The sequence below is a fragment of the Achroia grisella genome, unplaced genomic scaffold (genome assembly GCF_030625045.1).
Source record: "Achroia grisella isolate CSIRO2021 unplaced genomic scaffold, CSIRO_AGI_Agris_v1 utg204, whole genome shotgun sequence".
NCBI lineage: Eukaryota > Metazoa > Arthropoda > Insecta > Lepidoptera > Pyralidae > Achroia > Achroia grisella.
In genome coordinates this window covers 2,330,898-2,357,906 of record NW_026712703.1, presented here as the reverse complement: position 1 = coordinate 2,357,906, position 27,009 = coordinate 2,330,898, and the positions used below count along the sequence as shown (strand labels likewise).

Sequence of the window (27,009 nt, the reverse complement as noted above, 5' to 3'; positions counted from 1 at the left end):
CCTCACTCTCATAAAGATCATTAATGATATTTTAAATGTAGTATATAAGAAGATATATTTTGGGCCCTGTCCAGCTACAATTATCAGAGTTATTCTTGCCCACTGCATATTGAAAAGAATAGAACATAATTATGAAAACTTTAATATTTACTTTTAATAGCTTAAATAGTTACCAACAAGTAGTTACTTATAGATAAATATTAACAATTATTATTTTTTCAAAGAAATATTGTTTTTCAACTGTAGGTAAGCCTACTTACCGACTTAGAGAGTAAGTAAGAGTAAATTACTAAACTTGTTGTTATAAAATATTTAGTTTCATTTTTTTCAGTGGCAAATTTTAGGAGTTTAATAAACTTTACAGCCATTCAAATAAACAAATGATACAAATGTTGTTTCTAAAATATAACTTAGAATTTGCGTACTCAAATGATTTCTTGTAAATATTTATACGTCAATGTCTTGCGTGGGCGAGGCTATCGGGTCCAGTTCACGTTTAAATACTTGGTTTGCAAGTCTAGCTACATACACGAACATCAATTTGGCTAGGTCTAGGGTTGTCAACTTTAAAACTTATATATAAAGATCCTTAAATAGAATAGATAAATTTAATTAAAAATAAATGTATATTTATCAAACCTCATATTATATACATATAATAAGAATATTTATTGAATTTCTGTTAAATTACCAAACATTGCAGATTCTTACTTTCCCGTACTCAGTATTTAACAAGCACAGGAAGTTATGATTTTTATCTATACTCTATAACATATTGTTATATTTCGGGTTGTCATCAGTATTATCGAACAATATATGTAGAAGGACTATGTCATCGTACAAATATTGTAGACAACCCTGGGTCTAGTGCAAGTCCATAGCAATGCGATGTGAAGGTCAGTAACTCACTATACCACTATATATAAGGAGTAAATGCTATCGCATAAGAGAACATTTTTTTATGGAGATGGTACGTCATCTTAATAATTAATTAAGAAATTAAAACTTTAGATTGCGCTTCTTCTGGGTTTTCAAACTACTGTGTGTATAATGTATATTATTTAAGTAATGTTCTGCAGTAGGTATCTCAGCCAATGCAAACCGATTATAAATTTTCTTAGGAATTTAACGAACGACCAACGTCTTTATACCTCGATAGCATTTATTTAGAAACAGAAATATGTAGTTTGTGACATAAAACATTACATTATTTTTATTACGGTGATTGTATTCCCGGCGCACATTTCAATATACGCCTCGCGTTTCGTCATTAAATTCCTTTCGATTATTTCCATTACAAAACGTAAATAATTAAATGCCAGTAGGCAAAGCCGTAAACTATTTAGTTTTGTTTATTTTTGTTCCTTATTTTTATTTTGGTTGTAACGATTTGTTTATATTACATGTACTGATATTCGTGGTGCACTGCCCGCTAAATGACGTAGCTGTGGATAACGCATGGATAACGTAGACATACGGGTAGATAAAGAGTCGACGCAAGTAACGCCATTTATATGATATGATAACTAAGCATACCAGTCCACTATTAAACTACTTGCCTTGATATTATAATTAATCTTCCTCATACACTGAAATTCCATCACATCTTATGCTGTATCTATCAGTCCAGTTGTAACGAACTTCCGTTTTCTGTCTAATTTTCAAACCGATAGTCTAGTAATACTTAGTTAGTTAATATCTGTGAAATTTGTTGTCTGAGATTATTAAATGGTATAATACCTTGGAGACTGGGATACCTTAGTTAATTCTTGATAATTTAATTACAAGGGCATAACACATAAATACAAATGACTGGTTTCAATGTGGTATTATTTTGTTGTTGTTTAGTAGTTATTTTGTTCTGTAATGCTCCGTCAGCATCTACCGTTAGCCCAATGAGAAAGCAAGATAAACATTAGTCGATTTCAATTAATAGATGAAAATGAAATTTTCAAACTATATATAGTTAGTAGTAATGTTATCTATTTGATATAGCTTAGGAACATTTTTAGTGTTTCACTTTATTATATATGTAGATATTTGTTTACATATGTATTTACATCAATCACAGATAGGTATACTCGCATTATGAACAAATGTTCTACTTAAACATAAATATATCGGCATAGGGTGTCTTATATTATTATAAAGTAGGAGGATATTAAAGATAAAAATAATGACAGTAGAGGACTCAAAATGTTTGTACAAATTATTAACGTAAATGTGCCACCTTGTTTCAAACCAAAAAGATATATAAAACCGGTATTACGGATGGCAAGTCTAATGAATTGAAATAATAATATGCAGTTTTTATTATTCAAATCATCTCTAGAAGGTTGCATTTTACAAACGTTTTACGTCTGTACTATTTATTTCGTTTTAAGATACGATCAAATTTTATTAGTACCTATGTAATTTATTATTATTTTAATTATGAATTTAGTAACTAGGTCTATGTAAGGTTAGATTATTATGTAAAATATTCTAGATAAAATATAAGAATAACAACATAAAATAATAGGTATAACTGCTATAAAGAACTACCTAAAGATAAGGTAATCTAATACATAGAGCCCTTGACTATAAAGAAACTTAATGAACTTTTTAAATTACTGAAGTATAATGTTAGAGCCAGTAATTATTAGATTTTTATGCAACAATGAGATTTAATGCAAGTGTTTTGTATGCACCAGTACCGAATGGGGTCCGCTCATTGGTTGGTTCATGGCCAACCAAATTCCACAGGTTATGCAACAACTAAACAAACAGATGACAATGGAAACTGTTACACATACCATAACGACCCAAACAATAAATTGTTTGGGTCGTTATGGTATGATAATATTAGTCCTAGTGGCGTAAACGCCACTAGGACTAATATTATCAGAATTCGAGAAAAATATTGGCAGATAGCTGATGTAATTTAAGGAATAACTTAGGCTACCTTTATTTTAGAAACATAAAGTTTAATTCCACGCGGACGACGTCGTGGGTACACCTAGTCTATACAATAATAATGGATGAGAAAGAAACATGAACCCGCTCCGTAGGTCATAGATCGCTTTATTTGATTTAGTAATTAAAATCTTTAAAGTATAGCCCACCTATGTATAAGATTTAAAATAGTTAATAAGATTAATAGCACTTAATACTCTGGTATTAGTTGGATTCATTATGCATCATATACTATAAATAAGATCTACTAAAAATAAACATTAGTCAAGGATAAGGGTTTCAGAAAAATGACGCTTAATATTGCTAGAGCATTAGATTATAACGTTACATTGGTGTAAGATGTTACAAAATAGATAAGGATAAGGATGCAAGAAGATAATATACGTTACTCGTAAATTCATTGGAATTTAAGGTACTTGGTTCAATGACCTTTAATAGTATAATTTGGTCTCCATGTCCGCATCTGGATTTCACATGCGAATGCTGAAATATCTATTATTATAACTTATATACGTGTCTAAACTAGTAGTTAAAATGTTAGATAATATTAGCTTTCAAAAGTATACAGCTAATAATATTTTTTTTTATTATAAGCAGCACTACTATTGGACATCGACAGAATCAGATAAGACGATTAATCATCATCATTTCAGCCCAGAAGACGACCAAAATGATTGGTATTGCAGTATATTTTATCAGAACACCTGTAATAACAACAATAAGTTAATACTTTATTATATGATAGTCATGGCCGTCATTATACACGTGACCACTTAAGATAAAATACTACTTCTTCATCCATTCTTAATACTAAATGGAATAATGTGCACACTTAGACACAATTTTATTAAAATATAAGTACAGTTTTGGATCCCATAAAGTATAAAATATTTGGAAATTGTAGGTAGGTACAATTCCCTTTACAAACAGAACTAAAAATTTAAACGTAAAATCGCAAGACTATTTTAATTAATCCGTAAAATTTGTCAGGAAACGTTATATAATTCATTTTCTACGCATTCAAATCATTCGCCATTTATGTAGGTAGGTAATTATTTTAGTAGGTAGGTAAATCCTTCCTTATAGAAATCAGTGACCGAATGAACATAACACAAAAGTTTAACTAAAATTAATAATAACAAAGAATACAGAGAAGTATATGATTTGCATAATTAAAAAGCAAGTCACGTGATTAGGGACTACTTGCCTATAATATTGATATTATAAAAATAATCTCAGTACTATAAACTTTATATTGAATAAGTAGTAGATTACCTGTATGGTGTGTAGAGAACAGAAAAGGCTTAACGATGTCTTTAAAAAAGTTACCTACCTCTACGATACTAATTTGTTACCAACACACGTTTCCATGGTGTATATGAAGAAACTGATCATTCATTGTTAATAATGATAATAGATGAGTTTTAATCACTACTAATTTCATTGTCTTCAATCCTTTAAGTTGAGTATTGAACCTATCGTTTTTAGGGTTCCGCTATTGTAATTTGGATTCTCGGTGAACAACGCAGCGTTAGGTGACCATTTTACTATCCTTACTCTATAATGATTAATTCCTTTATTGTTGTAAAGACTAAACCAAATATGACTCACTACTCTATAGATGACTCAATTCAAACATAGGGATTGCAAAAAAGCTGACAGCATACCTGATGGTACAGGTATATAATCGTCGTTGTCGAGTCATATAAATAATGGTGGTTTGTTTGCCTACCAATACCTATACTTACATGCATCACGCACTAAAATTAATTATGGTATTAGCTATCTGTGATTTGCTTGTTCAAAGACATCTGTCTTTGAACAAGCAAGTTAATTACCAAATTCTATTGAACCTCTTCCACTCATAGGTATCTATTTATATAATAATAATATCTAGTAGTACAAATCACACAGCGCCATGGGTACCTACTAGACAACTGATATAAATACATAGATTGTTTGTTCTCTGTTTGAGTTATTTGACTTGCTTTAAGGTGTTAAGTGCCATTATAACACAGCTTTAATAAGAATTAAATATTTTTTGTAAATACATAATAGATATAGAAAACACTCTAAATCAGTACAAACAATTATACTCAAATATTTGTATCGTTCGAGAAATTTACCCCGCGACTGTCGGAAGTAAGGGGTTGTGCTAAATCTGGTTCTTTTGTAACTGCAAGTAATACGTATATTATATTTTCTTATCCATAGGTATATTGGTAGGTATTAACTTTATCAAATATTTTCTAGATTCACTGTACTAAAATTCTGCACACAAATCATCTAATAATGTAACATAGGAATATTGTACAAAGTTGAGAAACAAGATTTTTACCGTTTTAGAATAACTTTAAAATTGAAGTGTATCTTAAATAAAATGAGATATTTATTGTATTTCCATTCATGTTCTCTGTATAGTGAACCCTCCCATATGCTGAACAATAAACGAACAACGTAGAGCTAATGTGTCGCTTGTGTTTCAAAATTCTTAACATGTTTCGAGCTTTGTTCTTTCGTATTCCAAAGATAGTATGTAACCATCCGTTACTGTTGAGACTCAAATTTCGGATGGTTTATAATTCCGAGAGTACGTTGACCTCCGTAATGCGAGTTACATAAACTCACATTAAACAAATGTTGTATGAACTCTTCTTCCTTGAATTTAATATAGACAATTCATGGTAAAAAGCAACATATTAAGACGTTGTTAGACACAAATCCTGTTTCTCTGTTGTACTAAAATCCTGGACATGTCATACATTAAGAATTTTTTTACAAAAATTTCTATAGGAACGGCATCTAAAGATTTCCGGCGAGACTATCCGTAGTAAACAAAGCCAATTATTTTAAGATTACAAAATACATAACTGGTTATCTTATATTTTTTTATTGCGATTTAAGTGCTTAATTACTTTTTAAAAATACACTTACATTTCTTTAGAAAATATGTTTATTTTGATACATATATAATTTGGAATAATAGTTGCTGTTTTATATGATATTTTATAATAATATGCAGTCTATATTTTATATTTAATATTTATTAGGAAGCTTATAAACTTACACAATGACAGATAATTAACAAGAGAGAAAGTAACATTAATAGATTAATCAACATCACACATTGACATTGACATTGACTTTGACATACTTCACCTTCCCCTTTAGCTTACAGATCTAACACCCTTCTAGGCTTAGTAGTTCTACCATATCTAGTAGTTACACTTAGTGGTACTTGATTCCTACAGGTTATTACAGGTCTAGGTGAAATGGGAACATTTAGATTTATATCAGATTCCAGATCAAAATCTTCATTATAATTAGATAAAAAAGGATTGAGTTTATTTGCACTTTTACAATCTGAAAAAGATTTCTTTATATGTTTAATATTCCTTCTTATTTTCCTATCTTCTCCCTCCTTTTGTATCCAATAAGATCTAGGTTCTTTACATTTTCCCACAATAATACCTTTTCTCCAAAATTTGTCTTTATCAGTCTTATGAACTACCTTATCTCCTATTTTATATTCCATTTCCTTTTTCTTAACAAACTTTTCTTTTCTACATTATCTGCAACACTGACTGTTTTAGAAGTAGCAACTTATGTATATTTTCCTCAACCTTCGGATTTAATAATTTTTCATTCATAGGTAACAACGTACGGACTCTACGACTGTTTAGAATTTGAGACGGAGAAACATGCAATGTGGACAATGGTGTATTATTATAACTTAAACATATTCTCTATAATCAACTTTATCCTCCTTAGCTTTACATAGAATCTTTTTGCTTATATGTACTGCCTTTTCAGCCATACCATTACTCTTTGGGTAATGTGGACTGCTAGTTATTAAACTTATATCTTATATTTTAAAATATTTTAAACATTCAAAAGAATTAAAAGGGTTATTATCTGCAATAACTTCTTCAGGGTAACCAAATCGCATGAAAACTTCCTGGAATGCATTTATAACAGATGAAGAAGTTTTGTCAGATAATAGGCAATACTTCAAGCCAATGTGAAAAATAATCAACTACAACTAAAAAGTATTTTCCACAAAAATCTAATATATCAGTACCTATTTTAGCATATCTTCTGTTTGGAATCTTGTGAAGTAACAAATTATCACTTTTATTAGAATCACTAAACTTTTCACAAGTCCTACATTTCATTACAAAATCCTTAATATCATTTGTAAGACCTGGCCAATAAAATAATTGCCTAGCTTTTTTTTATACACTTACAGATTCCAGCATGACCTTCATGAATTATATTTAATACATAACTTCTCAATGATTTAGGTACAATTATTTTATTTTCAAGGAAAGCAATGCCGTCTTCAAAATAGATATCATTTTTTAACTTATAATACTCTTTACACAATTCAGTAATTTTATTCATCTCTGGCCATCCATTAATATAATATTTATTTAATAAACTTAATGTTACATCAGCTTTTGTTTTATTTTGAAAATCTTGTTTTCTTTCTTTTGACATAGGCAAGTGTACAGTAACAGAGTGTACTATTTGTGACAATTGATTATCATTTTCTGTAATACTTAGACAATTTCTTACTATCCTTACTCTATAATGATGATAACATGTCAGCGAAATGTAATAACTTTCCTGGTACATAATATACATTCAAATTATATGTAAATAATTTCAATCTTAAGCGTTTCAAACGAGGAGATCCTATTTTACAAACTGGTTTTGACATAATTGATACAATTGGTTTGTGGTCTGTTTGAACATCAACATTACAACCATAAACATATCTATGAAACTTTTTTATACCAAAACATATTGATAATAATTCTTTTTCTGTCTGACTATAATTAAGCTCTGAATCATTCATAGATCTAGATGCACATGCTACTAACTTTAATATATGTTGATCATTATTCTGAAATAGACAACAACCTAATCCACTTTTACTTGCATCACATTGTAAAATAATTTTCTTTTTTGGATCAAAAGGTGTCAAAGATGGTGCTGAACATATTTTTCTTTTTAGCTCAGTAAAAGTAAGACTATGAGCAGGTAACCATGTAAACTCAGAATTTTTCTTTAATAAATTGAAAAGTGGTGCCATTATATTTGCCATGTCAGGCACATACCTTCGTACATAATTGAAAGATCCTAATATTTGTCTCAACTCATCTCTATTACTTGGTTCTTTTAAATTAACTAATGACTCAACTCTATCCTGATCAAGTGACATTCCATATTCATTAAAAACTTGGCCTACATATTTAACCTCTCTTTGTTTATATTGAAATTTATTTTTATTGAAAACAATACCTAATTTCTTTGCTTTCTGGATTACACTCTGCAATGCTAAATCATGCTCTTTTTCAGTGTTTCCCATTACTAAAATATCATCAGCCCAAATAATAACATTTGACAACTCTGAAAAATGACTTTCAAGTACATCCTGAAATAATTCTGGTGCATTCATTAAACCATATGGTAAAACAAGATATCTATAAACTCCATAAGGTGTAGCAAAACAACACTTCCAAGATGACTCCTCAGACAAACTTAGATGATGAAAGCCTTCAGTTAAGTCTAAAACAGAGAAAAACTTCTTACCCTGTAATTTAAAACTTAAATCCTCCAATGTGGGTAAACATTTAGGTTTTTTTACAATAATTTTATTTAAGTCTAATGGATCGAGACATAACCTAACTTTACGATTTGGCTTCTCTACTATTACCATTCTGTTTATATATGCATTTTCACTAATATTATTAACTTTAACAATTGATTTTCTCTCTACTAATCTATTTAGTTCTGCTTTTAAAGATTCAAGCAAACAAGATGGCAATCTCGGAGAAGGATGACAAATATATTCTTCTGTAGCTCTGGTAGGAATTTCAACTTTTCCTGGCAACCTTCCTATTCCTTCAAAAACTACTATATTATTATTTACAAATTTATCTTTATCATTATTTGTCACCTGAACACTATGAATTCGTTTCACCAAATTTAATGAGACACATGCCGGCAAACCTAAAAGTATGTTACTTGCTTCAGCTATGACAAAATTCTCATTACATATTTTATTTTTATACTTGCATTTAAGATTTACAATGCCTATTGGCTTAATATTTTCTCCAGTAAAAGATTGTACTGTTAACTCTGTCTTCTGAATTTTACAATTTAACTTATAATTTAATTTATCAAATACACTCTTTGGCAGAATACTCACATCCGCTCCTGTGTCTAGCTTGCACTTAAAAATTTTGTCCTCTATTTGTATATTTTCTTCCCACTCACTTCTATTCTTTTTTATATTTGACAACACTACTCCACAAAATAACTCTTCATTTGATGAATTTGATTTATTACACACAGCTTCACTTATTTTCTTCACTTTACAGCTCACTGCGAAGTGATTTAATATACCACATTTTGCACATTTTTTCCCATATGCAGGACACTCTCTCGACCATGCTGACTTTTACAACGACGACAATCAAATTTATTATTTATATTTCTTTGAAACTTCTTCTCAGTTCTTTTATTTCCATAACTCTTTACTCTATCTACTTCAATACATGTTGGATTCATTTCCATTACTTGAGAACGGCTAGCTTCTGCTGCTCTGCATCTACTTGTAGCTTTGTCCAACGTCAAGTTCTCGACTCGGAGCAAACTTTCTTGTAATTGTTTATCGAAAATGCCTTGAACGATACGATCTCTTAGTAAATCATCCTCTATAGACTCTATATAATTACAATTTACAATCAGTAACCTTAAATTAGTGTAAAAACTTTCAAAATTTTCACCTTCCAATTGTTTTCTTTCATTAAACTTGTACCTTTCAAAAACGTCGTTAGATTTAGGCTTGACATAATTCTCAATTTCTTGTAACACTTTATTGTAGTTTTCACTATCTTCCTTTGATAACTTAAACGATAATATGATTTTCGTCGACTCAGGACCCATCATGTTCCTCAGCAGAGATAATTTAATTTGGTCTGTAGCCTTGTCACTACCGACAGCCACTAGATAATCTATAAACATGCTTTTCCAAGCTCTCCATTCAGTTGCTGCAGATTGAGCTCGAATGTCGAAGTTTGGGGGCAATTTTACCCAGTTACGCTCCATGTTGTTTGAAATTTTAATCCGTGGTAAGCTTCAGATTTGATATCGTTATAGCCGAAATACACTGTTTAGACTTACAGTAAATACCACTGCGCCATGTTTTATATGATATTTTATAATAATATGCAGTCTATATTTTATATTTAATATTTATTAGGAAGCTTATAAACTTACACAATGACAGATAATTAACAAGAGAGAAAGTAACATTAATAGATTAATCAACATCACACATTGACATTGACATTGACTTTGACATACTTCAGTTGCCGTACCAAATCTTTGTCTTACAAGATCTTTACTTACTCGTAAATTATTTTCTTCATACATTTCGTATAATTTGCATATTTTAGGTAGATACTAGTACTAAGTAGAATTTGTTACTATACCTATATTTTGTCGTATAACTAGGAAATTTTTAATTTATATAGAATACGAGTAGTACCAAACTTTAAAACCGTCATTTTGTAACGTATTTACCTAAATTTTTGACCTACGAAATTGCAGTCGGTGCCCGGAATACGGCGGCAAAGAACCTCGGAATTGAATACCGTGGCAGTTGTTAGCCTGTAGTATCCACTTGTCTAACCCTTAAAGCGAGCAGATCTCCATCATAAATCTTTTCTATATTAAATAGGTAATTAGGTACTTACATATAGGAACTCAACTAATTTAGCTTAATAAATCAACTAAATTAGTTGAGTTCCTCAAGAAATCACTTATATAAATAACACTACTATTTCTACATACTATATATACATCTGGTTTGTTCTTCACGATTTTTCAGTAAATACTAATCAATATTTTCGTGTTTACTATAAAAGTTTGGTAGTCATTTTTCAAACCTTTTTTAGTATCGACCAATTAGTTGAAATAAAGGGAAAATTGTAATAATACAAATAATAACCCTGGACAATTCACACAGCACCACCCAGTTCTAAGCTAATCAAATGTGTTAAGGGGACTAGACTAACTGATACAAAAACTTATATACTTAATATTTTTTTGTAAATACTTACATAATATACATAGAAAACATCCAGAGTAATATAAATAATTGTACTCATGAATACGAATGTTTGCGTTGTGCGAGAATAGAACCTGTGACCATCGGAAATAAGGTCAGCTAAATCGCTAGACCATCGAGGCTGTGCTACAGTGAACATAAACATACGACGGCATATGATCATGCCATTGTTAGAATAACAAAGACAGTCGAACTACTGATACGCTAACTACCAAACTTTGATAGTTCTAGAATGCATACTATGATACAAATTAAGTGTCCTTCATATGAAACACAATTAATTATATGGTACGTTTCTATTTATTTATTCTCTATCTTAAAAATTTTTCCTTAGTATTACTTGTTATCATTTTTTATTCATGTCCTTTCAATGTAGGCGCACTACATTGAAAGGACATGAATAAAAAATGATAACAAGTAATACTAAGCAAAAATTTTAAGTTATTCAATTAAATGAATCGCATAAGATTTTGTAAATCTAAGTACTACTACTTAGGTTTGATAAACATAAATAATAGAGTTACATGTCTGATTTCGCCTTATACATATAAAATAAAAGATTGTATGATCATGACCATGACATAAAGGTAATTTTGTTCCATTTGCCAACGCTCAATTAAAGTGGTTTCAAGCGCATCTGGCTTACGAATGGACCAATCAGGAGGATGCGCGGGCGCACATCTGTCGAGGAGAGCACGCCTGCGTGTTTTTTGCTCCTTTTGTCGTTGTTTTTTATTGTAAAATATTTAAATAAAATGGGTAGATATTTTTAAAATCAGATTCATTCACTATACATATTAGGTATATTATAATAAACAGAATTATATATACTATATATATCTATTGAATTTATCATTGCGCATGTGTTACAAGGTAGGTATATGTTAATTGTATTAATTAGTATAATATATTAAACAAAATGTATTCTTACAATACATATTGAGTCATAAGTGAAATTTATATGAATAAATCTTTATACACATAATAATAACCTTGCGAGTAATGTTCATTTAAAAATCAGTTTTATAAGTTGCATTACTGAATAAAAAGTAAATTTCAAGCTCGGAACGTTAAAATACAGTATTTTTGCTACTGATCATATTCTTCTTTATAAAGCAGTGTATTTTTTCATCGTCTTCAAATACACAGGAAATATGAATAATTCAACAGACATGCTTCATCATAGTTAATGAGATCATTTATTAACTCTACGAGTGCCATGCACTCTGCTTTTGTACCACTGTGTACATCTGGTCGTTAGAAGGTCGCTTCTTCTATGTCGAGCTTTATTATAACTAACTGGGTCAAGAGTCCAGTGTTTCCGTAATCTAGTACAAGTAGGTACTGCAGATGCTTACGAAAAGTAAAGGCTTTTGACTTTTCCGTGTAGGAGAACAAAGTAACAAACATTTTCGTTGTGATACTGAAATACTTATTACAACTTTTATTGCTGCTATTAACAAGACATCAATTTCTAGTGCTAACATTTACAACTAAAACCGTCCAATGCAATGTTTCTGGCTACCCCATGAGCGTGACGAGCCACCCTCCGTCCTACCCTCTTCAGCTGCCTCTGAGTGAATGCGAAGGGAATAATACGATTTTTAGTCACACTGTCTATTTTTCGTAGTGTAATCTCAATCTTATTATTTTAATATTATAAATGCGAAAGTTTGTGAATATGGATGTTTGTTACTCTATCACGCAAAAACTACTGCGTTCAGTAGCTTTTGCGTTAACATCGGATTTTGATAAAACTTTACAGTAATATAGCTTATGCATCAGAATAAAACATATGATATATATTATACTAGCTGTTTCCGCGTTTTCGTCCGCGTGGAATTTAACTTCATTTTTCTAATTTAAATTTTTCTAAAATAAAAGGAGCTCTTATATACTTATTACACAGCTACCTGCCAAAAAAAAATCTCGTTAAAATCAGTCCAGCAATTTGAGAGATTAGCCGGAACAAACAGACCGACAGACAGACAAAAATTGTAAAAAAAATTATTTTGGTGTATGCACCGTATTTATATTCATATGCATGTAGTAAAAAAAGTTTATTTCAATGTTACAAACAGACACTCCAATTTTATTTATATGTATAGATTAAAATTTAACGCGGGTGAAACCGCGGGCACATCGCGTCTGTAATAAATGCTTTTACTTTTAATAATACTAACTCGGTATTAATGAGTATGGACAATTATATAATGATTAGTACATTATTAGTACATACAGGGCAATAGTCATATAAATATATAAAGTAAGGTTGCTTATGTCGTACCCCCTAAGGAAATAATACTATAATATTCACTGCAATTGAAATAAAGCAAAATATGTTGCATTTGGTGCATCTTTATTTATTTGGCTTTTAATCAACAATCACAGAAACTTGGAATTTTTTCACAAAGTAGGTATTTTAACGTTTTTGTAAAATATACCTTCGGTACGATTAAAGCGCATAATCGCCTAATTCGTAACACCTATAGCCTTAGTCGTACTTAGAAAATAAACTTCAATGAACTATATAGAAAAATACTTAATAACATGAGATCATATGAAAAACTAAAAAAATAGAAACAATTCAGTCTGAAATCAACTTAAAACACTTACTGTTGCAAAATCAAAACTTGTTACTAAGTAAATAACACATAGTAAAAAAATAAAATTATAGGTAACTTCTTGAAAAAAAAGAAATGCTTAGATAATTCTTGAGATTGGACACAGATATCACAAATATATTTCTTTACTTTACTTTCAACGCCTGTATATATAGATCATGTATCCAACCTTTACATTTTATTCACTGGATCATGTTTTCTTCTCGATCTTCCCTATATAGTTTGAATAACCATGTTTCTTTAGCTTTTATGTTTGTTTTTCTTGCATATTTCATTAGTATTTCTTCCTTTTATAATTTTATTTATTCGTTTTTCTATTTTATTTTTTTTCATATCAAGTACAACCTGTACTAGATATGAAAAAAATTAATTGTGTATATCTTCCTTTTAATTATGTCGATTTCATTTTTATAGGGACTTGAAGTTAATTTCATTGTTGGCTTAGTACCTTTCTTCATTTTTTTAATGACTGTTTTTATGCAAGGTATAGGAGATAAAATATTCAAGTATTAAATTATCGTCATTGTGTAAAGTATCTTGTGATATTGTAGAAGGTTCCGGTTGAATGTTGGGCGGTGTTGATTCTCTAGTTGCTAAAGGTGGCGTTGTAATTTTTGGTGATGAAAAGATTGGTGGAGATACAGCCATTATTGGAGGCGATGCAACTATTGATAATGTTAAAATCGATGACGATGTGACTCTAGCGGGTGATTCCCTAGTTGGTTCAGTTGAATCGCTAAGTTCTTGATGAAATCAAGAACTGGATGGATTATCCATCCATTCATCAAATCAAGAACTTGGTGATACGACTGAACTTTATTACCTAATAAAAAGTAAAGTAAATTACAAAAATGAACAAACAATTTTCTTAATACCTAAGTTGTACCGGTACGAGTAAGGAAACTTGCACAGGTACGACTTAAGCAGCGAGATAGCCTAACTTTAAAACTAAAATCACTAACATAACCAATAAAACTTCTACTCTTTGTGTATGCCTAAACGATTGTCAGATAATTATTACAAATAGATATTAACAAAGAATACAAGTTCGTATCATATTCCTGACTTAAAAAGCTTAGAAATGAGCCAAAAATTTTAATGAAAACTGTTAAAAAACTTAATATTTAATTATTTTTGCTTCACGATGCCGCCCAGCGATCCACTTGTTTGCGTTTGTTCGCTCGACTAAATAGTTTAGGTAAACGACACCAGATGTTGCAATTTATATGTATCAGACGAAATATTGCCAGGGTACGATTTAAGCCACGACTTGAGCAACCTTACCCTATAGGTACATTTTATAGTGATTAGTATGTCTCATTGAAATCCGCTTAACGAAACCGCAATGTATTTCTATAAATAAGGTGACTTCATTTATTACTTAATAATTCTTCAATGCTTAATATTTAATATTTGAGTTAGTCGTTTATTTCAATAGAAATATATTAGTAATTCATTTCAAAATATATTAAGAATACGTTTTCATCTCAGTTGTTGTTTCAGATTTGTACAATAGCAGAAATATTTTTTATACCTACGTCTTGTAGGTACTTCAGAATATTGTCTATCACACATTGCCGAAATTATTTTTTTTCCAAAACTATTATCTAAGTAGGTACCTTAACTAGCTACAAAGTACAGTACAAAGCACCCATTGGGATCTCAATATATTACATAATGATTTTGTTTTAGACCTACGATTCACACCATGACTTATAAAATCCAATTAATCAATTCCAATCGAATATTAAACGAATTCTTCGAAAATTATCGACATTATTCAGAACTATTTTAACTAAAACAAAATAAATGATTTAATAATATACTAGATGGCGTTGTATAGTTGCTTTATTCATTATTGTATTTCTATTATTAATCAATAAATGGAGATTTATTTACAAATGTACACGCGTACATAATCTAACAAATGCCGACTTTAGTACCTACACCAGACGTTATATTTTGTAATATGCATGGGTTTGTTTGGTAACAGTTATAATTTTCTAGATTATATGTCCATTAGATGGTTATGGAATGAATAAATGAATGGATGGAATAAACAAATTAAACAAATTTGCATAGTTAAGTTTTTAAGAACACTCTAACAATATAAATATATACTATAAGAGTAATTAAACTAGATATTTAAAATTTCAATGCTCTACCGTGCAATCACTGCGGAGGGTATGAATATTCAACAGAGATTTAGTATTAAATATACTTAACTCACGTTACAATTAGAAATATAATAAGTAATTTCAATTTGAGGCTTTACATAAAATTTGATTATCAGATCATTATGTATTTATATATAAATTTTGTTTTTTTCCAGGGTCAGTGTCGTGTGAGGACGAAACGATAGGTCCTATATTCATGAAAGAGCCGCCAAACCGAGTTGACTTCAGTAACACGACCGGTGCCGTAGTGGAATGTGCCGCCCGAGGATCCCCCGCCCCCGACGTCATTTGGGTTAGAGCTGATGGAACAGCCGTGGGGGACGTCCCTGGATTGCGACAGGTTTGTTTATTAATGTTTATAGTTTCTGAGATAGACTTTTCAAAAAGTCCCCTGTGTGTGTATATCATATATTTCAGTCGACAAACCACCGGTGGTTTGTAAGTGGCGTTTCTATTAAAAGGCGAGATATTGCTAGTATACGAATGTACTACCACAGATAACATAATATTACATAGTACTACCAACCAACGAATGCTAACTTAGGTGACTAGTACCACGGACGATACTTGACAACACGATGTGCGTGATACTATTCATGTAACTAGACGGCGGTGGTCATTTACCATCCATAATATACTGTCGATAAAAATAAAACAAATACTTCTTTGGTAGCCCGCTACCAAAGTATTTGCGCTGGGTGCTATGCCAGTGAACTTGTAGTAGGACTAGACATTGAGACTTACAAAATAAAAACGGCTATTTGTGAATCAAATAAATTTCAAAATATAAGTATGCTTAATGTATAAAGTACTTCTTATTAATTTTACTAGCAATTATACAAAGAACGATAAACCATTGTCAGGTTTTAAAAATAACATCGTTTAATTAATATTTGTCATGGCCATTTACTGGTCGTCCAGACCCGTGAACGGACGTTAATCGTTGAACTTCTAAGTAGGGCACAGCATCCTGTAGATTACAGCTGTAAATCCATCATATTAAAACAAACCACGCGTTACTGAATCTTATGTGTATGTAAACAAACAATGGTGGGTCGGTCATTATTAGCGGACACGATAGCTATATCTGTTAGATTCCTGCTAATAACACGTTAGACCTACGATGGTTGATACTTTACTGTACTTATATTATACATATAATAAAAGGGGCGAACTAAACGAAATAACATTGGCTGACTTAGTGTAAGGTCTTTAATTGTAATTATTATATTCCTACTGTCTGGGTATCCTGGGAAAAATATGCTTACTTAGTATAATACTTGATACCTGATGTTGGTTCAGATAAACTGCCAATTCTTATGCTTGAGCTGTGTACAACTTTGAGGTCTTTTGCACGTGTTCGATGGAACGTCTCTGCATGCAGTCATTCAATTATTTCAGAATAAATAGTGATATGTAATACAAATAATATTTATAAAGTATAATCTCTAAACCCATAATGTTCTATACCTCAATTATAAGTTCAAACGGTCTTGTAATCCAACACGCTAACATGTCTATCTTTAACATTTCTATCTTTCTTAAATGTCACAAGGGCATAATAAAATTCATCATTTTTAACATATATGTATGCGTTATAATATATAACTGTTCCTATTTATAGCTATCTCAGGTGTCGACGCTTTAGAAAAAAGAAACCCGAACTTCTTTACATCTATCTGGCTAGAGTGAAACTCTGGATCATGTTACCTTATTAAATGGAAATAATAAACCATTACTATATGGTTGTCTTTTATTCTATTGTAGCGATCGAGTGGTTGGTGTTTTTTAAACATAACTTATTTGTGCCGCCAGGTGTTGCCGAATGGAAACCTTGTATTTCCTCCGTTCCGTGCTGAGGATTACCGTCAAGAGGTTCATGCCCAAGTGTACGCTTGTTTGGCAAGGAACCCTGTAGGTACCATCCACTCCCGAGATGTTAACGTACGAGCCGGTAAGTTTTGTAAATTTACTACTATTTTATTTAATTTATTCTTTTCTTTATACTACTATGGTAGCAAACAAGCATACGGTCCATCTGATGGTAAATGGTTACCGTAGCCTGTGGACGCCTGAAACAACGACCTGAACCTTAAGAAATTGAGGGCCTTATTATAGCGCAAATTACTACAAAAATATGAATTATAAGTATATATACTTAATTCAGACTAATATTAAAAATACAAAAAGGCATATATCTGATGCCTGTATGTATAAATGTTTATTATCTTCACGACTAAACAGCAGAATTAATTTTAATGAAATTTTTTGTTAAGACTATACAAAAAGGACGGACTTAAGCTATGTTTTATATCACAAAATAATTTGGAAAGGTGTGAAATTAGGGATGAAAATATTTCGTGTCTAATAAATATAAATATGTAAATAATTTCCTAGGATTTGATTGATTGCTTCATATTAAAATGCCCATTAGTATAATCATTTCTAATAGTAACTTACAAAAACATAATAATGTTATATATATTTAATTTGCGCTATGATTTAAGAAATATCTACGTTAAGTACTTACTTTTTTAGATCAATAAAAAAATCATAATTGGCTTCTACGTATTTGAATTGAAGTATTTACGTGGGTTTAAAACTTAATGTTTCTTTTTATAAATAATATTTTTGTTTTATAACAAATGCTTTAAAATAAACTAAGTTATAAGTTCAATATTTATAGATTTCTATACAAAAAGGTTTCAACCTCCCTTAAAGGAGAATTTACTATATAATAATAATAATTATAATATACTATATAAAGACCACTAGACTGAAAATGCCGAAACAATTATAAATAAATTTGATTGGTTCATATAACTTTATACAAGCTTTTACTACACAATAAGGTCTTACTAACTTAAGGACTTACTTAATTCAAGTATCAATAAAATAACAATTATTTCCTTAAAAAAGAAAACAAACAATTAATCTTGATATATTAACCACGCCGTCGGATTTGAAATGGAGTTATAGATGGTTGATTAGTCACAGAACGCTGCCCTTTAAGTGTAAAGGGCTTGGTCAAATGAGGTTAATTATATAATCAGAAGGGTCGAGGAGAACTATTGAAATGAAAATTATGATAACTTACGTAAGCCAGCAACTGTCATAGAAATTATTATTCCGATTGAAATTCCTATTGAGTGGTATTTTTACCCAACGTCAAATAATAAATCCAGGTTGTATGTTTAACGCAATATATCCGCTATTGAATAATTTTATCTTGTGGTACAAAGTAACTTTGATGTAATTGAATATCATAGCATATAATCTTATAGTATATAATCTGAACATATAGGATATCATAAAATATAACTGTGTTCTTCGTAATTATTTGAATAAATAATTACTATAATTATTTTTAAGCTTTCGTATTTAGTGTCCATCATTTCTATTTTTAACCGGATCTTAACATAAATAATTTTATGGTAAATAAAGGTATTTACCTTTATCGACGTCTCTACTAGGTTGCACTAGCCGTGGTCACGAATTGAGTGGCGTAACAGGAATGTCAATGTTGGTAGGTGCCAGCAGTTTTATCTACTACCGCCACTAAATTGATCACTTATTAAGTGATGCTACAGAACTTTCTTTTCCTTTGAGGTATTAAATTAGATTTATAGTTATATATACAGCGAGCGGTATATAATATGTATATGTATGTATGGTAATGTTATTTTGGATAATAATGTTTTTTGTGAAATAGTGATTACGCAGCATTATGACACTGACGTCAACAAGGAGTATGTAATAATGGGGAATAGTATCGTGATAAAATGTCAGGTTCCATCCTTTGTCGCTGATTTCATAGAAGTATTGTCTTGGCACACCGATGAGAATGAAGATTTCATTCCTGGTGGAAACTACGGTTATTTTCAAAATGATAACTATATAAATATTACTTCGCAGTCCTTCATGATCCTATCCCCACTTTATATATATTATTATTATAATTGTAATAAAAACGTTTATAACGATATAAAAATTTCACAGTGGTACAGCAGCAGTATGAATCAGAAGTAAATAATGAATACGTAATTCGCGGTAATTCTGCTATTCTGAAATGCTCCATTCCATCATTTGTAGCAGATTTCGTAAATGTCGTATCTTGGCACGATGAATCTGGAAACTCTTTCACTATTGAGGGATCGAAAGAAGGAGATGGTACAAAGCAGTGAAATTTTAATTCCATTATCCTTCCTATTTTTATATATAAATCCATTTTGTCAGATACATTTTTAGTATTTATTTGTTTTACAGTCGTAACTCAATACTACGAAGCTGAAGTAGTTTCAGAGTATGTCATTCGTGGAAACACTGCTGTACTGAAGTGCAACATACCATCTTTCGTTGCTGATTTCGTTAAAGTGGAGGCTTGGGTTGATTCCGATAGCGGAGAATATTTGCTAACCGATAACATCGGTACATAATGTCACATTATTTAAGCTTTCCTTTTCCTTATAATATTTCCTACTATATACTAGATATATTATGTTAGGTATACGACCGTCTATAAATGCTGTGAACGGAAACTTTCATTTTGCAGTCGTAAATCAGTTCTATGAAGCCGAGATACTCACGGAATATGTTATAAGAGGAAACGCTGCTGTATTAAAATGTTCTATACCGTCTTTTGTTGCGGATTTTGTTAAAGTAGAGGCTTGGATAGATGAAGATGGAACCGTGATTAGCCATTCTGATCGACTCGGTAAAAATAGTCTTGGCAAATGTTAATTTACGTACCTGCTCACTTCCCGTATTTATTATAGATCCTTACTACTCAAATTTAACATTTCTCATAAGCAGCTATTTATTATTCTATAGTCGTGTCGCAGTATTACGTGACCGAAGCCGAAAATGAGTACGTGATTAGAGGAAATACTGCTATTGTCCACTGCAAGATTCCATCTTTTGTTAGCGACTTTGTACGTGTGGAAGCATGGATAATAGATGATGGAGAAATACTCACAATTAATAATACACAGATATCTAATGGTACTTTTTATAAAAGGCTAATTAAAAAATTTTGGTCCTTTATCTTGTCCTTATATCCATTATTGATAATGCTAATTATTAAACTTATAAAAGAAACATTCTTTAGTGGTATCGCAACCCTATGAAGCTGAAGCAGACAATGAGTATGTTATTCGTGGCAATGCAGCTATAATGAAATGCGAAGTACCCAGTTATGTTTCCGATTTTGTATCCGTTGAAATTTGGATGGACAGCGAGGGAGGCACATACTATCCGGGAAATCATGAGGGTAATTCCTCAAATAAAACAATTTTCTTAGTCCTCCTGCTCAATCATAATTTTATTGTCACAGCGGTCCTTCAATCATATGAGGCTAGAGTTAACGACGAATTCGTCTTGAGAGGCAATACCGCCATTGTGAAGTGCATTGTTCCTTCTTTCGTTGCCGACTTTGTTCATACCGTGGCATGGGTTGTGGACAATGATACTATCGTTGCTGAAGAACACAGAAATGTAGAGTCCGGTAGTAATTAATAGATTTATATCTTTTTTAAGAATTTATTCCCTGATTTCTTATATTCCTTAAACTGTATCGATTTCATTTTATGAATTCTTAGTTTTTTTTGTACAATCAACAGTGGTGCATCAAAAGTATGAACCTCGTGTTATCGATGAAGATGTTCTGCGAGGCAATTCGGCAATCTTTAAATGTATTATTCCATCATTCGTGGCCGATTATGTTCATGTTGTGGAATGGGTGGCTAACGAAGAGTCCCACTCTGCATTTTCGTTGAATAGCTCCGGCGACAATTACGGTAATCGAGAGCGCCCGCGCGACCCCAATTGTTCCTATCCGCTCTTCACTGAATCCTTTAGGATCATTTAGAGTATGTTGATTTCTACTTCTAACGGCATGTATACAATATTTCAGCTGTCAACCAATTCTACGAATCACAGGTGTACGATATATATGTAATAAAGGGTAATGCCGCCGTGTTTAAATGCCACATTCCTTCATTTGTATCCGATCACGTACAAGTAACTTCTTGGCATGACACTGAAGGCGAAGAATATTTATTAAATGAGAACTACGGTATTGTTGAGGACTATGTAATTTTGCTGGTTCTATAAATCCCTCTCCGTTCATTTCTTTTATTTTATCTTATCTAGTGCTGTATTTTCAGTTGTTTCTCAGGCTTATACCGTCAATTTGGTTGAAGAAAATGTTTTAAGAGGAAATGCTGCTATATTGAAATGTCTAATTCCAAGTTTTGTATCAGAATACGTCCTAGTTGCTTCGTGGATAATATCTGAAGATGATGATGAAATGGAAATTAAAATCAATGATACTCGAAATAGAGAGGGTACTTTAAAAAGTCAATGAAATTAGCAACAATTCCCTAAATCCTTATTATTCCATTTTTTTCAAATTGGTTTGTTAAAAGCAATATTCATATTACAGTTGTGTCTCAAGCCTATACTGTAAATCTTATGGAAGAAAGTGTTTTGCGGGGAAATGCTGCTATATTGAAATGTCATATTTCCACCTTCGTCACAGAATATGTAACAGTTTCTTCTTGGATAGTATCTGAAGAGGGAACGGACCAATTTGAAATTAATACAGAATCAAACCATGATTTGGGTATCTCGTAACTCAGATTTCTATTTATTTCGTTCCCAATTTTTCCCTATCTCCATATATTTATTATTGAGTTGTAAATGTTTTTATATTGTACAACATTAAAACAAAAATACGAGCTGAGTTTCTTGTCATTTCTTCTCATCTCGAAATGATTCCGAACTGACGGTAGATTTGACATATCATAAGAGTCTGTAATAGACCTACATGAATAAAGATATTTTGAATTTGAATTTGAATTTGAATTGGCATTTCAGTTGTTTCTCAGGCATATACAGTAAACTTAATGGAAGAAAATGTCCTACGTGGAAATTCAGCAATAGTCAAGTGCCATATACCAAGCTTTGTTACTGAATATGTTACTGTATCATCTTGGTTAATATCTGAAAGCGATGTTGATGAAATTGAAATTAACATTTACGATTCTTTGACTTTAGGTATTTAAAAAATAAATAACACTTCAGTATGATATCCTATGGTATCCTAAAAGTCCTTATAAAAAAGTACTATGTTTAGTTTCGCATTTCAGTGGCGTTCCAGTTGTATACAGTGAATCTGTGGGAAGAAAATGTCTTACGCGGTAACGCCGCAATACTAAAATGTCACATACCAAGTTTTGTCGCAGAGTATGTCACTGTCACTTCCTGGATTATATTTGAAGGGGACGATAGTAAAAATGAGATAAATCTAGATTCTCATTTTAGTATAGGTAATAGTTTCGATGTCCACTCCTTCCGGATTATCCTATCTCACCTATATTTCAAAATCTTATTTCACTTAGAGAAATAAGACTTTCTTGGCGTGGTATTACTACATAATAAAAAAAATATTATTTGACTATTTCAGTTGTATCACAGGCTTATGATGTTAAATTCTGGGAAGAATACGTTTTGCGCGGTAACGCGGTCATTTTAAAATGTCAAATTCCAAGTTTTGTATCTGAATATGTCTCAGTAAATTCCTGGATCATTTCCGAAGATGAGGATGCACAGGAAATAAAAATTGATGAATCTTCTAATTTAGGTATTTCATTGTATGGATTATCCTGATTAGATCCTGTCCCCATTAATCCTGTTCTTTCCCAACCCGCTGATAGTGCTTAATAACAGATAGGTATAAAATAAGTAAATTCGTGAAAGTTGGTTAGTTAGTTTACTTTGAAATCAAATCTCTGTTTCAGTTGTTTCTCAGGCATACGCCGTAAATCTGATGGAAGAATATGTTTTAAGAGGTAACGCGGCTATTTTAAAATGCCACATACCAAGCTTCGTATCAGAATACGTCACTGTTATTTCGTGGATCATCAGTGAGGATAACGAGGTGGTTGAGATCAAACTAGATTCTGCTCATAACTTAGACGGTACAAATCTTTGTTGTAAATTGCCATATATTGGCCTCTGTCCTGCTTTATGAATCCTTGAAACTTGGTAGGGGTTAGGGTTCTGTTCCTTATTTTTGGGTTCCTGTGGTTCCACGGGCCTTACGGCCTGCCCATCCTTTACATCCTTCTTCCTTAGGTTAATGCATGTAATAATTTTTATAAGTAAATGCAGCCTTATGTTGCTTGCGAGTAATATATTTGAATTGAAATTAAATGCAAAATTTGATTTTTTTTATTGATGGAAATTACAATGAAAATTTCTTGTTATACAGAGGGAAAATATTTAGTACTGCCATCTGGTGAATTACATATCAGAGATGTTGGTCCCGAGGATGGGTACAAATCTTATCAATGCCGAACTAAACATAGACTGACTGGTGAAACACGCTTATCCGCTACTAAAGGACGACTGGTCATTACTGGTAAGTGAGATTTTGTTCATTTTAGCAATTATCACTTTTATTACAAATTCATTGAGCACTTTTTACAGCATTAACTTTAAAGTAAATGTACACTATTATGTTATAATTATTAAGCCAATGTGGAGAATCTAAATATGTCCAGTAAGATGAATTTGTAACATTATCGACAATGAAAATTATATTTGAATTATATAAGGACAAAATATTATCGTAATTGATATACCTAGGTATACTGTTGTTCTTTATATATGTTATAGTATTATTGTTTTATATCATGATCATAAAATGTTCTCTTGCAATAGTAATCTTAAAAAAGTGTTTATTTATTTGACGGATATCTTTACCACACAGTTCAAAATTTTACTTATGTTTAAAAAGGTTGATGTTTTTGGCAAGATAACTGAAACACTAAAACAAATTATACATAGATATATATACAAATTACTATTATTGCGGTTTCGCACAGTGTACAAATTTTTACTGTATTTTCAGAAAATAGCAATCTTGATATTTTCTGAAAATACAGTAATAAATTCGATAATTTGAAAAATTTACTCGTATAGTCCTTTTATTTAAAATATAGCATGAAAATTTTAGAGAATTTTAACAAAAGTCATTAGATATATCAATTTCTATGATAATTTATTGTTATTTTCCTTTTTTGTTATCAAATAGGATAATATGTATTTTGTTATGATATTCATAACGAAACATTTATTATATTTGATAAATCTAATATTTTATTATTATTCCAGGTTTACAATTAAAATCATTACTATACTGACAGTCAAAGTATTTACTTAATCAAATATAATTTTCAGGCATTATTTTTTTATCTTTTTCTATTGCTTCATTCCGAAATAAGCTTAGCAGAGTACCTCTTTTTGATAACTAAAATATTACTTTCAAATTTTATATTAATAAAATATATAAATAAGAAGAATATAATTTTATAGTTATTCTGCTATGCTATTAAGATACTTTTTGTATATGATATAATAATGTAACAATAATTATAAATCATATATTATTATTCACATAATCCAGATTAACAGGATTGATTTTTTTAAAGTAATGAACTAATTGACAAGTACAATGATTTATAATTATTATTTTCATCGAGTTTATGGAATTTAAATTTTAACCATAAACTTTATATAACTTGCCTGAATGTTGGGATAGGGTACCCTGCACGGTCTTGACTCGGGAATGTTATTTGTTTAAAAAAAAAATAGATTCCACCATAGAGAAAGTAGGGCCCTATCAGTTAGTTATATATTGTGCAAGTTTTCTGACATCTGTGTCATTTTCCAAATTCACCTTCTCCCAACATGCGCAGAACCTGTCGGTCGAGTATCTCCCAAGTTCCCTAGCGCGATGACAACCAGCGGATTCCAGTTTATGATGAACTCCAGTCTCGCAATACTTTGCAATGCCCAGGCTTATCCTGCACCGTTATATCGGTAAGAATTTTAAAATAACGATGTCATGTACATTTCAATGTTGATATTGCACGTATCAAATAATCCCATAAATTTTGATATGGTAGAAATCGTGGTAACTTTAATAATATTTTAATATCATTGATATTCTGAATTGCTCTTCTGTCTTCCATAGGTTTTCTCTGGCTCTCTAGTTATAAAATACTGGAGCTGTTTCTGGAACTATTTTCTAAGTAAGAGAAACATTCGAATGTGTTGCTCTGTACTCGCTTTCCCAACCCCATTATTCAGGTAAACAATAAATAACGAAGTGAAATTTTTATTTAACAACTTTTTATAGAACCTGTTGGTCGCGTTCCGCCAAAGTTTGCTACTCTTGTAATGGGAACAATGATTGGGATTAAGAAAAATGAGTCTTTTTCTTTACAATGTCCTGCGCAGGCGTTTCCAGTCCCACTTTTCAGGTATACCAATGCAGTGTCTAGTTTTACTTGCATAAAGAGTTATGTATAATGACTATCACATAAGAACTGATTTCTTAAATTATATTGTTACCTTCATAATGTAAAAATAATTTCACTACAGACCCTTTGGGAAAAGTATCACCAAAATTTCCGTCGCTCGAAAAAAGTAGACTTTTCAGTTTTGATGCATATCAAACTATACCAATTTTGTGTCCTGCTCAAGCTTTTCCTGTCCCAATATTTAGGTAAGCCAATAAATAATATAATATTTATATAAACTTTAAAAAGTAATCATTTCTTATATTTTCAATATTATTCCATAGAACCGATGGGAAGAGTATCTCCAAAATTTCCCACGGGAGACATTAGTAGAACATTTGTAGCAAATACTGGTGGTGACGTACCATTACTTTGCCCTGCACAAGGATTTCCCGCTCCATTATTTAGGTAATTTTTAACTTGTTTGTAACAGAACCAATGGGCAAAGTATCTCCAAAATTTCCTTCGATAGAAACTGGACGCAGCTTTGCTTTTACTTCAAATTCATGTGTGACAATGCTTTGTCCAGCACAAGCATATCCAACTCCAATGTTCAGGTATTGTTATTCATATTACTCTTATGTCCTTAGAGCCAGTTGGGCGAGTTTCGCCTAAATTTCCTTCGATGGATAGCTCAAGAAGTTTTAGCGGTTTACTTAACACCAGTTTGACCATATTATGTCCGGCGCAGGCTTTCCCAGTCCCATTATTCAGGTAAATTTCAACAAAACATATTACATGAC

At 31.1% G+C, this 27,009-nt stretch overlaps 1 protein-coding gene across 50 annotated transcripts in view; it reads left to right on the top strand.

The window, feature by feature from the left end:
- LOC131842064 (cell adhesion molecule Dscam2) overlaps positions 1-27,009 on the top strand; it is a 71,060-nt gene that overhangs the window by 6,494 nt on the left and 37,557 nt on the right. For 22 of the 50 annotated variants that reach the window (XM_059190507.1, XM_059190517.1, XM_059190511.1 and 19 more), the window contains exons 3-7: positions 16,055-16,239; positions 17,715-17,853; positions 23,365-23,541; positions 23,699-23,878; positions 24,172-24,321. In XM_059190507.1, coding sequence (XP_059046490.1) covers positions 16,055-16,239; positions 17,715-17,853; positions 23,365-23,541; positions 23,699-23,878; positions 24,172-24,321 — 831 coding nt within the window. Of the gene's footprint in view, positions 1-16,054; positions 16,240-17,714; positions 17,854-19,611; positions 19,774-19,898; positions 20,070-20,165; positions 20,328-20,451; positions 20,614-20,729; positions 20,901-21,517; positions 21,695-21,810; positions 21,973-22,063; positions 22,244-23,364; positions 23,542-23,698; positions 23,879-24,171; positions 24,322-25,660; positions 25,785-26,103; positions 26,228-26,550; positions 26,675-26,856; positions 26,981-27,009 lie in introns of all 50 variants that reach the window. The other 28 variants (XM_059190535.1, XM_059190528.1, XM_059190527.1 and 25 more) reach the window with 14 other exon arrangements.